General features: G+C 39.9%; 1 protein-coding gene across 1 annotated transcript; it reads left to right on the plus strand.

The window, feature by feature from the left end:
• The first annotated feature begins 12,131 nt into the window (after window positions 1–12,131).
• LOC132565115 (uncharacterized) lies at window positions 12,132–14,412 on the plus strand. Its single transcript, XM_060229723.1, has 3 exons — window positions 12,132–12,222; window positions 13,044–13,178; window positions 13,581–14,412. Exons 1-3 carry the CDS (start codon window positions 12,132–12,134, stop codon window positions 14,264–14,266), a joined length of 912 nt encoding a protein of 303 aa, XP_060085706.1. The 3' UTR covers window positions 14,267–14,412.

Genomic DNA, 14,412 nt, shown 5'->3' on the forward strand with positions numbered 1-14,412 from the left:
CGATGCAATCAGCACTAATCATGGGAATACTTTGATTTCCGGTGACTGATGTCCATACCCCCAAAATCAAAATTACCACGTTCAATATCTAATGTGGCCACCATTTGCAGCGACACAAGCGCGGCATCTTCAAGGCATTGACCGAATAAGGCGTTGAATTTTGATTTGAGGAATGTTCCTCCACTCTTCCTGAAGAGCGAGTTCAAGCTGCCGACGCGTTTGGAGCTGTTGTGGTTGCTCTCTCACATCCCTACCCAATTGGTCCAAAAGATGCTCGATCGGACTAAGATCCGGGGAAAACACGGGCCACGGAAGGGTTGCGATGTTCTGATGTTGAACGTAGTCTGTAGTGATACGAGCGGTATGTGGTCGTGCATGGTCCTGTAGTAATAACGCTACGTTTGGGTGTCCAGCAAAGAATGGAACAACAGCAGGAGTTAAGACCTCGTTGATGTAGCGCTGTGCTGTTAGATTGCCGTCAATAATTACTAGTTGGGTACGGTATGCAAAAGAGATACCTCCCCACACCATCACACTGCCCCCGCCCCACCTATCCGTTTCCGTTACACAGCAGTCCAAAAACCTTTCACCTCGACGTCGCCACACTCGAATTCTACGTCATTTCCTCTGAGGCGGAATCTCGATTCGTCGGTGAACAGGACGCCAGCCCACCGACGTTGGGTCCATCCTCGGCGCTGTCTTGTCCAATTTAGACGATTTTGACGGCGAATTTGAGTCAATTCGTTTCCTCTAAATGGACGGCGCGACGCCAATCCGGCTGTGCGAAGGCGACGGCACAGTACTAGCTGACAAACGTCTGCCATGACTTCGTATCGTCTGTCTAGCCGTTGTTGACACGGTTTGAAAACAATCTCGCAGGTGACTTAGTCGAATGTAACGGTCCTGGTTTGGCGTCGTCACTCTCTGTCGTCCCGGATGAGGTCGATCTCTCACGAATCCGGTTTGTTGCACTCGTTCTGCCAGTCGATTGATTGTGGAAGCAGAACAACCCATTCTCCTGGCAACTTCCCTCGGAGAAAGCCCTCCTGCCAGCATACCTCGAGCTTCGTGTCTTTCATTGTCTGTCAGTCGACGCATTTGTAGCAAATAATGATGACAATTTAAATAATTGATGACGGAAAAATGTCTGCCTGTAACTACAGTGTTCACTAGTAGTGACTGAGCAAGGATATAACGCACTTCAGAGCGCCGACGTGCAAACTCATGCTTTTACAACGATGCCCTGTGGTACGAAAAGGAGTTGATATTACTCGACCATTATTTTGTTAGTTTTGTAGTGCATTGTATTGTGGCTAAATACAGCAGAATAAGAATCTAATCCTGGCTGTGAAGAATATATTATGTCCAAAATTTTAGTGTTGCGTTTTCATTTTCATATGATTTAAATCGCATATCACAAAAATAAAGTTTCATTCTAATATGAGAGGATTAAGACGTTATACTCCGATGTGAACGTCATTCTATCTCCGGGAGTTTTTTTTTTTACCGGATATGATCAAGTTTCAAGACAGAGGCAAAATTATGAAGTAGAGATGGACAAATTTCTGCAAAACTGAAACTTTTAGATCTACATAGATGTTAAAGTACGTTTGGTATTTTGAAGGTAATTTTCTACTGAAGTTGATTTTACCAACTCGTCCGATCAAAGAGCAGTCAATACTATCCAGTTCTACCACATGGCCAGTGCAGTCTTTCATAACTTGGAGAAGTTGGTTGATTAGAACATCAACACGATGGGTGACGGCATTGATGTCATCAAGGTGATTTCTCGTAGTAAAATGTGGACAATTCTCAGTGAAGTATCTTCCAGGAAATTGTTATATGGCTGGGCAATTTGTAAATTATATCATCATGCTTAGCCAGTAAGAAACATACATACACACAAACTGCTCTATGTTTTTTGCTGATAAAATAACCAAACACCTGTATTGTCGAAAATAAGCATTTATTCGAATGCCAGTTGTATGATAAACAGGTGTGTAACCTTCAGTCATATATAAAAAGACAGTGAATACATCAAGCAAAAAAGATGGTAATTGTTTTACAAAAATGCCAATAGCAAATTAACGTAAACATACGATGTACAAAAATTGACAACCAATGTACATCAATGGAGGAATCAATAAGATAGGGGAGGAGGTGGGTCAAAAATATCTGGTCGACGAAAATTTGTCCGTGCACAATTTTTTTTCACCAGTCACGTGATCACATAAACCAAAACAAGAATGTATAATATTCTGACAAAAAATTGATAACATGATAATACATTCAGATACATATATTCTAAAACGAAAAAGAAACGCTGTGTAACCTAAAAAGATTCTTTTAAATGATATAATTTAATATTACATTATTTCATTCATTTTTGTATACAATTTCATCTGTTTGGAACCATTTGTTGAAGGTTCTATCGATTATCAATGCTAATTATGCCAAAAATATCCCCCTTTTAGCGATGACCCTACTTGTATTGCGCAACACGGCCGGACATTTCAGTATCTTGTGTGTCCTCCATGCGCAGCTGTCGCAGCCCTGATTCTTCTATGCATGGAATTCATCAGGGTGTTAACCCTTGCAATGGGGATGTTATTCCATTCTTCATGCAAGGCACGTGTGAGCTGGACCAGATTAGTGGGGGCATTTGGATGTGTCCTAACTCTCCTATCCAATTCGTCCCACAAATGCTCAATTGGAGACAAATCTGGACTGAATGCTGGCCAATCGATTGGGATTACGTTATTGTTGGCAAGAAATTGCTGACAAACTCTAGCGACATGGGGCTGGGCATTGTCTTGCTGGAATAACAGATTCCGTGCTTGCACACATGGCACGGCAACTGGGCGAAGGATTTTGTCTCTATACCTTACACCGGTTAAATTACCGTCAATCACGATCAGGGGGGGATTTAAACCCAAAGGAGATACCGCCCCAAACACATACTGAACCACCGCCAAACCTATCCCGCTCAGCGACGCACGCGTCGGTGTAACGTTCCCCTCGACATTGATATACACGACGTCGCCCGTCCGAACGGTAGAGAGTGAACCGGGATTCGTCAGTGAAGAATACCTCATTGCCTCATAGGAAAAGTTCTGGGCGAGTGTGATTGTAACCAAGCCAATCGGCGTTGGCGACGCACAGGAGTTAGAGGCAGACCAACATAGGGACGTCGGGCTCTTAGGCCATTGATGTGTAATCGGTTTCGAACCGTATCAGGATGAATATGGCGGTTATGACTGCCTATAGTGTTATTTGCAGTTTCGGTAGCTGTGAGATGGTGATTACGCAAGTGAGAAAGTCTTATAAACCGATCCTGATGTGGCGTCGTGACGCGCGGACGTCCACTTCACGGTCGGTCGATGACCCTTCACATGTTGGACAAGATGTTGAATTGTCCGAATATGCACACCAAAATGTGCAGCAACCTGAAGTTGGCCCTGACCTTGCAAAAGCATTCCTATAGCCTGTCCCCGCTGGACATCCGTCAATCGTGGCATGGATGTAAATTGATTAATTCGAATCAAACTTTGAAAAATCAATCCGAATACTGTTTGAAAAATCAATCCGAATACTTGAACAGTATCAAATAGACTGAAAATTTCCATTGGCGAACTCAATGACCTTCCCCTGCACAGGATTCTTGTATTTTAGCACGTGCCTCGCACGGAGCGCAGAGGTCAGGTATTGTGTGATTTTAAACATGTGTACCTATTGACCGCGAACAACACATCAACCTGACCGAGTGTCATTATTCTAGGCCAAGCAATAAATCATTTGTAGTATATTTAGTGTACCCGGCGTTTCTTTTTCGTGTTAGTATATAATAACTAATCGGGTAATATAAATTACTGTATACCTTGCATAAATACAATCAAAGTGTCGGGAGTCTGGTCAAATGTGAGATTTACACATCCAACGTCGTCTCTTTGCTGGAATTAATTATAGATCACTTACAATTGAAAAGAAAATTTAAGTTGAGAATAAAACGTATGTGTTTTGTTGAAGTGAATTTTACATCTAGTGTACAATTGTTAGTTACATTAAAACCTCTTTCGATAAATAATTGATATGTTTCATAAAATCTATTGTTATGATTTGTATCAATGATTTTAAGTTCACGATGTACACGTAAATATTTTTCTTACCACAGCCAGACTCTGGATTCCGGTGATGTTTTGTAGGTTTCGCTAAAGGAAAAATATATGAAAAATTATATTTGATTGAAAACAATATTATTAAATATAACTAATACATCAGAAAAGTTTTCGCTGTGTTCGTTGAAGAGGTGACTACATTGGCGAAAATACATTACTAGAAAATAACATTTATAGGGAAAATTACTGCCTGTTTCATGCTGTCAGCCAAATATAAACGCTTTTGATTAAACCATGAACATGTTTGCATATAAAGTAAACTGAGCTGTTAAACGGATATAGGAATCATAATTTTCAAATCAACACCATGTACAAGACTTGTTCTTTAATTTCAGAACAAGACGCGAGCCTTGGGTACCAGACTCTAAATTTGATAATTTACATCTGATGTACCTAATAAGTCTAGGAGCCAATTAAAAGTTCAAAGTTCAAATTTAAAAAAGAAAAGAAGCAGAACCCTTAATCACCATCACAAACTGCTCCCAACACTCAAAACAAAAAAAAAATCAATTTTCCTCAGATCAAAGGAAAAAAGTGTCTGATGACCCAGTTCAATTTCAGATCCTCCAAGCTGTTAAACCACCCTAGGTTAAATAAGTAATCTAGCCCAGTATCCATGGTCCCCCACTTAGTTATAATGGATACAATAATCCAATGGAATTGTAGGTATTCGATCCAATGTTGATGAAATAATTCGACTGTCTCAAGAACTTAACCCTAGTGTTATCTGTCTTCAAGAAATGCTCACCAGAGCCGAGACAGATATCAATTTCAGAAACTATTCATTGTTTAACTGCTTCGGTCCTATTCGCAACAAAGCAACCGGTGGAGTTGCTATACTGGTCGACAACCAAGTTCCTCACAGAAACATACCATTAAATACAGACCTCCAGCCAAGTGCTGTTAGTGTTACGCTCCATAGAACGCTAACAGTATGCTCCATCTATCTCCCTCCAAACTCTGACTTTACGAACAACCAACTAGAGGAACTCCTATAGCAACTGTCCCTCATATTCATACTTTTGGGTCACTTTAATTGTAATAACAACCTTTGGGGTTCAACTGACACTAATGACAGTGGAACAAAAATTGAAAAAATCATATTGGAACAACCATTGTCTTTACAATATTAAATCTCCAACTGATTGGCATCCCTCTTCTGGAACATTCTCGCACCTTGATTTAACTTTATATCTCCCATCTTTGTTAGTCGATTTCGAATGGGCGATGCATGACGATCTCTGTGGAAGCGACCACTTTCCAGTATTTCTAATGAACTTTGGATCCACGGAGACCGATCATGTACCCTATTGGAAATTATATTAAGCAGACTGGAGTAAATTTAACACCTCAGTACCAAAATTCTCAACACCACTGATTTCCTGAATTTAGAAGACCCGATAGAATCCTTTACTACCGAACTTCTTGAGATAGCCGCAGAATGTGTACAAAATCAAAAAGAAAACGCAATAAAAAAAACTTAGATTAATGAAGATTGTGATAAAGCTATTCAAAATAGGAAAACCGCCTTGAGGCAATTAAAAAGCCCACAAACGATAGCTTCAACAACTACAAAATTATTCGAGCGAAAGCCCGTCGTGCTATACGCTTACACAAAAAATTGTCTTGGAGATCTTAAGTGTCCAAATTAAATTCCAATACATCCACTAAAAAGGTATGGGATATGAATAAACGAATCAATGTTAAAACATCATTCAAAACAATGGAAGATCTTAAAACTAATGGAAAATTAGCCACATCGAAATTTGATATTGCAAATGCCTTAGGATCTGCTTTACCCAAAAAATTCGTCAGCAAATAATCATTTCAAAAAATTTAAGACCTCGCATGAAAAAAACTAAATTGAAATTCTCTTCCAAGAACTATGAAACTTACAATCAACCTTTCTCAATGTTAGAACTTCGAGAATCGTTGGAAAAATCACATAATTCTGCAACAGGACCTGATGATATTCACCATCAGTTCCTAAAACATCTACCAGAGCCAGCTTCCGAAACTTCTCTAACGTAGCATCTCTCTGCTGTTCCTCCTTCAGGTCCTGTACACATCCGATGTCGGACACGAATTCAGATACTGGTAGTGGCTGACAAGGCTTCGCCGCCTTCATCGCTCCTGCCCTTGTCTGCACAGCATTGATCGAATCCATCTGCCACTGATCATTCGGCTGATCCACAGGAAGGGCATTCTCGACGTTTCCCACTATCACGTCGTACAAAGGTGACTCAAGCAACAATGCTTCGTATCTCCTCTAAAATATGGCGTGTCGATGTGAACATTGGCGATCTGGCGGGAACCATCGGCTAAGATGTAAGTCTTCGATTTGTCGGTGACCTTCTCAGGATCCACTAGACTGCGTCTCACTCCGACCTCATCACATCCTGAGTCGCGGAGCACAGTGACCATCTTATCACCAACAAGATCATAAACTACTGGCATAGATGTAGCCCCCAATGTCTTCGTGTTACAAGCCTGGCTCATCTTCGGAAAGGTGTCCTTGCCTTTTTTGTTTCCCAAATCCTGTACAATGGATGCAGCTTTTCCTTCTTTCATCTTATCAGACTTCTTTTTGCGACATTCATAAGCAATATGACCAACCTTTTGGCAGTAAAAACATGTCCTAGCCATCGATACATTGGATGTACTGCCTGTGGACTTACCAGGTATAGAGGTCAAAGTTGAATGTCCAGTCGTCAAAGGTTTGTGTCCTCCAGGTTTATTTCCATTGGAAGTCGTGATGTTGACTGGTTTTGTCCTTCTTGCTTCCGCATACTGATCTGCAAGATTGGACATCTCGTCAATCGACGTAGGAATCCGTTCTTTGAGGAATAACAACAAATCCTGGCTACAAACTTGAAGAAACTGGTCCCTCAAAACTAAGTCTTTCAAGCCCTCACAAGTCTTGTTGCTGCTGGTAAGTTCAATCCACCTTTCCAAGGAGTTGTCGAGTCGGATAGAGAACTGGGAAAAGGTTTCACCTCCTTCAGGTCTCGAACTTAGGAAACTTTTCCTGAACCCCTCTTCCGTCATGCCGAATCTCTTCAACAATGCCTTCAACTCGTCGAAGTTCTGCGCCTGCTGGACCGGTAACCGTGAAAATACTGCTAAGGCATTTCCCATCAGTTTGGCTCCCCATCCATCTCGGTTCCACCTCTGAACTGTAGCGTATCATTCAAACCTGGATGTAAGCATCTATGTTGTCCTTTTCTTCGTGGAACGCCGGTAACTTTTGACCTTTCTTTACTGCGCTCTCTTTCTCGGTTGATTCCACTGGGACACGCTGTCCGGCTTGAATCAGTTCCATCTTGCGCCTATGTTCGTCTTCTGCTCTCTTCTCAGCTCTCGCCTCATCTCTCACTTCTTTTCTCTTCCTCAATCTCTCATTGCTTTTGGCGTTCCTGTCGTTCTCGTTCAGGGTCGCTCCTTTCCCGGTCCTGTTACTCCTAAATAAATGCCCGTAGTGCCTCACCTTCCAACTTTAACTCCTTTCTGTCCATCAAGGCAGCAAGTGAAGACATTTTCAATACAACACAAGTCCACTATGCTTAAATAAATTATATATACTAAATTAAATAGAATGTATAAATACTCACCGGCAACCCTGTGTTCTACATCCAGCCAGTTATCTTACCTGTAAAGTTCCGTGTAGACGACACTCTGGGTGACTGACTTAAAGAACAGCAAAGAATTTAAGAGTTTTTAGCCGGATTCCTTCCCTAACATAATCAATTCAATCAGACTACTATTCCCAAACAAACGTTGGCTATCCCACCGCTGCCACCAATTTGTTACCGTGGTACGAGCGTCGGTTTAGTCACCAGGGAAAAGAGATCTGAGAGGATGGATTACAAAAGATGAATATGTTTATTTACAATGAAAACATGTATATCTATATATCTACACGCATTCTCACAAACACACGCACACTCGCTTACGAAAGTAGTAAACAATGTCCATGCAGCTCCACTACACACGCGCGCGTACACACCACGCTCAGCACCTTGACAATACATCAGTTCTTCCAAAGATTTATAAATACGTCAATCGAACGATACAAACTAGCTAATTCTATATTCAACAACCATATAAGGTCATGTAAACAATTAATACCAGAAATATATACCCAATATAAATATTAAATCTATTAAGAAAGCAACATAAATACATTTCATTTCTATCTACACAATAAACAATCATTCTTTTTCTCCACTGCTTTTACATACTTCACAACATTGTCCATAATGTCCAGGGCCCTCTGGCAAACAGGAACATTTTCAAGCCAACGATGACTTACAAATTTCAATGGCAAAAGTGATCACCCTGTGATTGTAACGAAGTCTTCCCTTCGAGCTGGAGAATCTTTAAACAAATAGTACAATGAAGACAAAAAACTTGAAAGTCCCCATTCAGTTGCCTCCGCCCCTGATTTAAAACCATTGTGTACTACATGTAATCCACATGAGCCAATGTTTAATAGGTGACTATCGTAATCATTAAGTACTTGTTGTTTCATACTGTCGAAGAATTTCCAATTGACATTTGGGCCATCCATGCTGATTTTTAGCATGTTTCCTATGTCAAGTCCACTCTCTAAAACACTACCAGTGAAATGTGCCATTATATCATCAGAAGTGGCATGGCCTAAAATACAATAAAAAAATATCACTTGAGGTGTGCTATGTCTGCAATTTTAATGAATTCATGCTAACAGTAATGAGTTAAGATTATTATAAACACAAAAACTTTTTTTAAAATCTGATCTACATGTAGATCTATTATTTAAGATATGGAGGATTATTCAGCCAAGTTCGTTTGGTCAGTTAACAATATTTAGGAATTACATAATACATAGATACATGTATCTACATGTATCAAATCTTAACTTATAAGTAAATGAGACATAAATAAATCGCAACTGTAATGATTAATTGGCAGTTGGCATATACTTCAACTTAATTCATGAAGATCTAGACTCTATGCCTGTTTTTCATATTCAAATTTTAAAATATAAATAAATAAACAAAATTGGCTAGTGTACTACTTACCTATGAATTCTGATGTGAAGTATCTTGTCTCAATTTTGTGTGAACTTTCACTCCAAAATCGAATATGAATGTCCATTTGTTTTTGTTGCATTTTCTTGTTCAGACTTTCATCAAATAATACAACAAAATATCCAGTTATATCCTTCGTTATTTTAGATTTGAAAAATTCAGCTAATCCAAAAACACATATGTATGAAGTTTTTCTTTCTCCACACGCAAATTGTTTAGCGATTTCACTATCGGGAAACATTTTCCCTGAAGATTCTGCCGATTTATACGATGATGACTACAGATCAAATTCAGGGTCAGAATTACTTCTGCTTTCAAAACATCGTCAAGTTTATAAGTGTACGCTGAAAGCGAACTACCTGCTGATGCTGAGGCGACTTCAAGGTCATCAGGCTTATTTGAACTTGAACCGGATTTTGCTAAGCCTGACGTCGATGTTGACGATTTATCTGAAGCGACTGACGTGAAAAACGATTTAATATTTACGCTATTTCCAACTCCTTTAATCTGTGTATTTTCTATGTGCTTTGATCCCTTCATGTGGGACTTCAGGGCACTTTCACCCATAGAAGAAACATAGACACTTCGATTGCAAACTATGCACATTGCCTTATGTTTGTCACCGGAGTCTTTCGCCAGCCATTCTTTGTAAGATTCGTTAGTTTCCCATTTTATGTTGTAAACGCATTTCCCTTTTGTATTTGTCATTTTGAAGTAAACCACCAGTCATCTTATTCTACCACCATTCAAGTTGTTTGATAATTATGTAGGATGAGTCATGTTTTACACCGAGCGCTCTTCCGAGTGCTTTTGTGTCATTCAGTACACTCGTGATCCGGCGGTGTTGACTGTGATTCTCTACCGGGATATATGTTCCAGTGTAATAACTCAATTTAAGTTCGTTTGAGGTTCGTTTTAGCGTGATTTTCTTTAATTTATTTTTACTTAGCATAACCAGAGGCGTCTCTGGCATAACATATTTTTGTAAATTTAACGTTTCTGCTCGTTCAAGGATTTATAAGAATACATTCAAGGTTATAGGAGGAATTTCAGGGACTTTTTCAAGGACTTTTCAAGGACTACCTGAAAATTCAAGGACTTTTCAAGGTCTGTGCGAACCTTGTAATCTCTCCATTGTCATTGTCGACCGAAGGTAGGTCTTTACCGTCTTCATACTACTGAACGACCTTTCTGCAGTTGCAGTTGTCACAGGCATCACCAGCAGAAGTGATAGTATGTTTGTAATATTTGGATATAGCTGAGGGTCAGTGTGATTTAGACAAGTGTAATGTCTGCTGGCCTTTCGTCAGTTGGCACCATTGACCATCGAGTCTTCCAACGTTCGATTTCTTGCCGGAAAGTGTCAGGATCGGTCAGATCGGCATCGTAGGTGTTGGCATCGTATATTGCTTGAATCATTTCTGCATTAAGATGCGTATCAAGCTTTTCAGGAAGAAGGGCTTCACCTTTGAACCTGCCCTCACTGTCAACCAGTCTTATTTCCAGTTCGGTTATCAGGAGATCCAGGAAGGCAAGGTACAGTGTTACTTTCCAATAGTCTTTTGTGTTGTTCACGACTGGATTAGCGCGTTGACGTATTCCAGCCCTTCGTGGTGTTGATGGTGTAATATCAAACTCGGCGGCAATTGTAACTGCTTCATCATATAGTGCGTCCCAGACCGTATCATCTGCACGTTGATTACGTAACAACTGTATGATAACTTTACTTTCTTTCAATGCCTGCAATAGATTGCACTTCGGTGTCTGGAGATAATTTGACAGAGACACAGTACTGCTTAGGATATGTTCTGCCACCACCAATCCGATAATGAATTCAAACCGCAGAATTGCACAGAGGCGGCCGCCAGCCTTGTCATCAACATCATCCTTTAGATGGTCAAGGCTGCTTACAACAACTGATAAGGATGCTTTGAACGTTTTGAGGGCATCTGCCCTGCTCAACCATCTAGTTTCGCAGAGAGTCCTTAATTAAGTCCTTTTTTCCATTTCGTGCCGTGCGTTTTCGTTCGTAGCAAGATCGTTCTTGAATTGGAGAAGTCGTTTTGCAGAATAGTCGAAAGAAAACGCGATATCTTGGACAGTTGCCATCACATTCCGTACACAAGCCAAAGAGGAAGAATGTACGAGAGCTAAGTTCAATTGGTGAGACTTGCAATGAACGTAGGTCGCGTAAGGTGCTGTTTCTTTGATTATTGCTTGGACACCTCTGCACTTTCCTGACATGTTTGCAGCACCGTCGTAGCCCTGGGCCCGAAGTTTGTTAATATCAAAGCCGTTCTGCTGCAACACGTCTAAAATGAGCAGAGCGATGGTTTGGCCTTTCGTGTTTTCAGCTGTAACAAAACAGAGGAAGTCCTCTCAGACTGATACCAAAGGACCTTCATAGACAAGATATCTTATACAGATCGAGAGCTGTTCCTTTGGCGGTATCGGTACATTCGTCGGCTAAAACAGCAAAGTAGCGCGATCGTTGAATAGATTCTGATATTTTTCTGACTATCTGAGCAGCGCAAATATCAAGTAGTTCGTTTTGAATATCTGGAGATGTATATTTATATACTACATTCGGGTTCTTCAAGTGGTTTTCTAAAATGACGTCCCCTTTACTCAACATGGTCAAAATGGCTATGAAGTTACTTACTCTTTTCCTCAGTATGACCACGAATGGCAATATTTTGTCTGCCACATAGTAACAGTACCTCGATAATACGGCCAATGATATGCCAGGGGGGCGCTCGATTCGTAGTCCAGGATCTCGGGGAGATTCGGAACAGCAATCGAATGCTATTTCAGAGTGTTCCGGACATCTTCCGGCTCTCCCCGCGAAATAGGTGGTGTGACCGGGGAGAGTGACGTCAACAAGATGGCTGATGTTGGAAGCCTTCTGAAGTGTGCAGATTGCGGGGTGCTTTTTTTCTCCCGACAAGCATTCCTTCAGCACGAGTGTCACAAAGGTACGTTAATTTTATCCTCTGCCGAAGAAAGAAACGCCCAGGAATTATAGTCAATATCTCTGAAATAACATTTAATTGGTTTTTAGCGTATGTTGACGGATTCGTTGACAGGCACGTGCCGTGGGTTAGCAAGTTAGCAGTGTATGTTGCCCACTGTTGGCATAAAAGAACTGATAAAAGTGATATCAAAATTTTTCTTTCCCGGTAGGCTACAATATTGATAACCGTGCGTCTTAAAACTAAAACACAAATCATACACAGATACACATGTAACGACAGATTTGAAACAAATATGTTCAGAATATTGATACAACGTTAAACAGCTGAGAAATGTTTATATAAAACGGCCGAGTAGTGTTCTCTTATTTTATAGGAGTAAATATTAAATATTTATTACAATCTGTATATATCCAATTTGACCCACTGAAATTAGAAATCATATGAAAATGACTCGCTCACTGTCTTACAGAGGTATATTTTTTGCAAGGGGGGGGGGGTAGGAGTTGTTCTTGCAGACATTTTCCAATTTTTACATAAGTTACTTTTGCGTTTGTATGTTATGATGTCAAAGGGAACCAGACAAATAATCAGTGACCATAAAAAATGATTCTAATATTCTTTAGGGATGATGTTTATGACGTTTTTAGTATGTAGAAATAAATTGATATTACCATCAATAAAAAATTATAAATAAGCGTGGTTTACATTTGTGTAAAGTTTTTTGATATTTGACTTAATTTGGAAATATTTATGAAATAAAACAAGACCTGTTTTCTCTATTACAGCAATGCCAATGACCTTAAACTTTCTTTCTCTTTCAGCCTTGAATTCCATCAAAACTGAAGGGCATGTGACAGAGAATGATCATATCCGAACCATGTTCCAGTGTGAAAAATGTAAGGGATGGTTCTGGGATGAGGAAATATATGCAAAGCATGCATGCCAGCAACTTCATGGTAAAGATATAATATGGTTGTTTTGTGTTACCTCCATATACACCAGCCCTCACTTTGGCAGCCAGGAGCTGCCCTCTCTACCTGTTCAATAATTGATAGTAGATAAATGTTCTGTTCATTGTAAGACAACTTGTATATAGTACAATCTAACATCCGATTCTGGAACTCTGCAAGTATGGATGCGCCGGGTCACTGCAATTGTGGTGTCAGAAATATGTCATGTAATTTTACATGGTGTCATGCTATAGTCTGCCCAGTGAAATGTATTTCTATGTCATAGTTATATAGTGGATAGATATTAAAAATCTTAAAATTAAAGAGGTGGAAAATTAAAATAAACCAGGGCCAGAAAAGGGCCCCCATTGACACTTATCTTCTGATTTAAAATTTTTTCTGTTACAGAATCATCTCAGTCAAATGAAGGTGATGCCAGTGCTGCTGAATCAAGCACAAGCTCATCCTCCTGTGGACCCACCTCTACTGCCGGACAAGAAAAAGGTAATTGGACGAAAGCTCAGACCAAACTTCTAATATCTTTATATAAGGAAAATGAGGAGAAGGTGTCAAACGGTCTAATGACCAAAAAATGTCTCTGGCAGAAGATATCAAATTCCTTTAGAGAAAAGACCTACAACTACACACCCGACCAGGTCAGTGGGCGATGGAAGACCATCACTCGTGCATATAAAAGCATCAAAGACCACAATAAAAAGAGTGGGAATTCGAAAAAAAATTATGAATATGAAGAAGACCTTGATGATTTAATGGGAGATTGCCCCACAATTAGTCCTGTTACTATCAGTTCTCAAAAACGAAAGCAGCCTGAAGCTTCAAGCCAAGATGAAGATGACGATGAAATAGTAGATCAAGATCAAGACAGCTCTAGCTCTGAAGCTTCCATCCCTAAAGAAGCAAGCAGGAAAAAAGTAAAGAAATCAAAGTCGTCTGAAGTAATGGACTTACTAAAATTGCATACTCAACAGCAGCAGGAGTTTCGAAAGGAAGAAGCTGCACGCAAGGATAAAATGCACAAAGAAAAAATGGCCTTACTTTCTACACTGGTGCAATCATTGCAGCAAAAAAAATGATTTTGCCAAGAAATGTCAGTTGCATTGTTAAGACAGGTCTGTCATTTTCAGAAAAAATTACGTTCTATGAACATGATGAATGCACTTGATCTAATGTTTTGTTATAATATGTATGTATCTGTTGGCAACATTTATTTTGTACCATA

The sequence above is a fragment of the Ylistrum balloti genome, unplaced genomic scaffold (assembly GCF_031769215.1).
Source record: "Ylistrum balloti isolate Yb309-2 unplaced genomic scaffold, AGI_CSIRO_Ybal_v1 Utg369694, whole genome shotgun sequence".
NCBI classification, from domain to species: domain Eukaryota; kingdom Metazoa; phylum Mollusca; class Bivalvia; order Pectinida; family Pectinidae; genus Ylistrum; species Ylistrum balloti.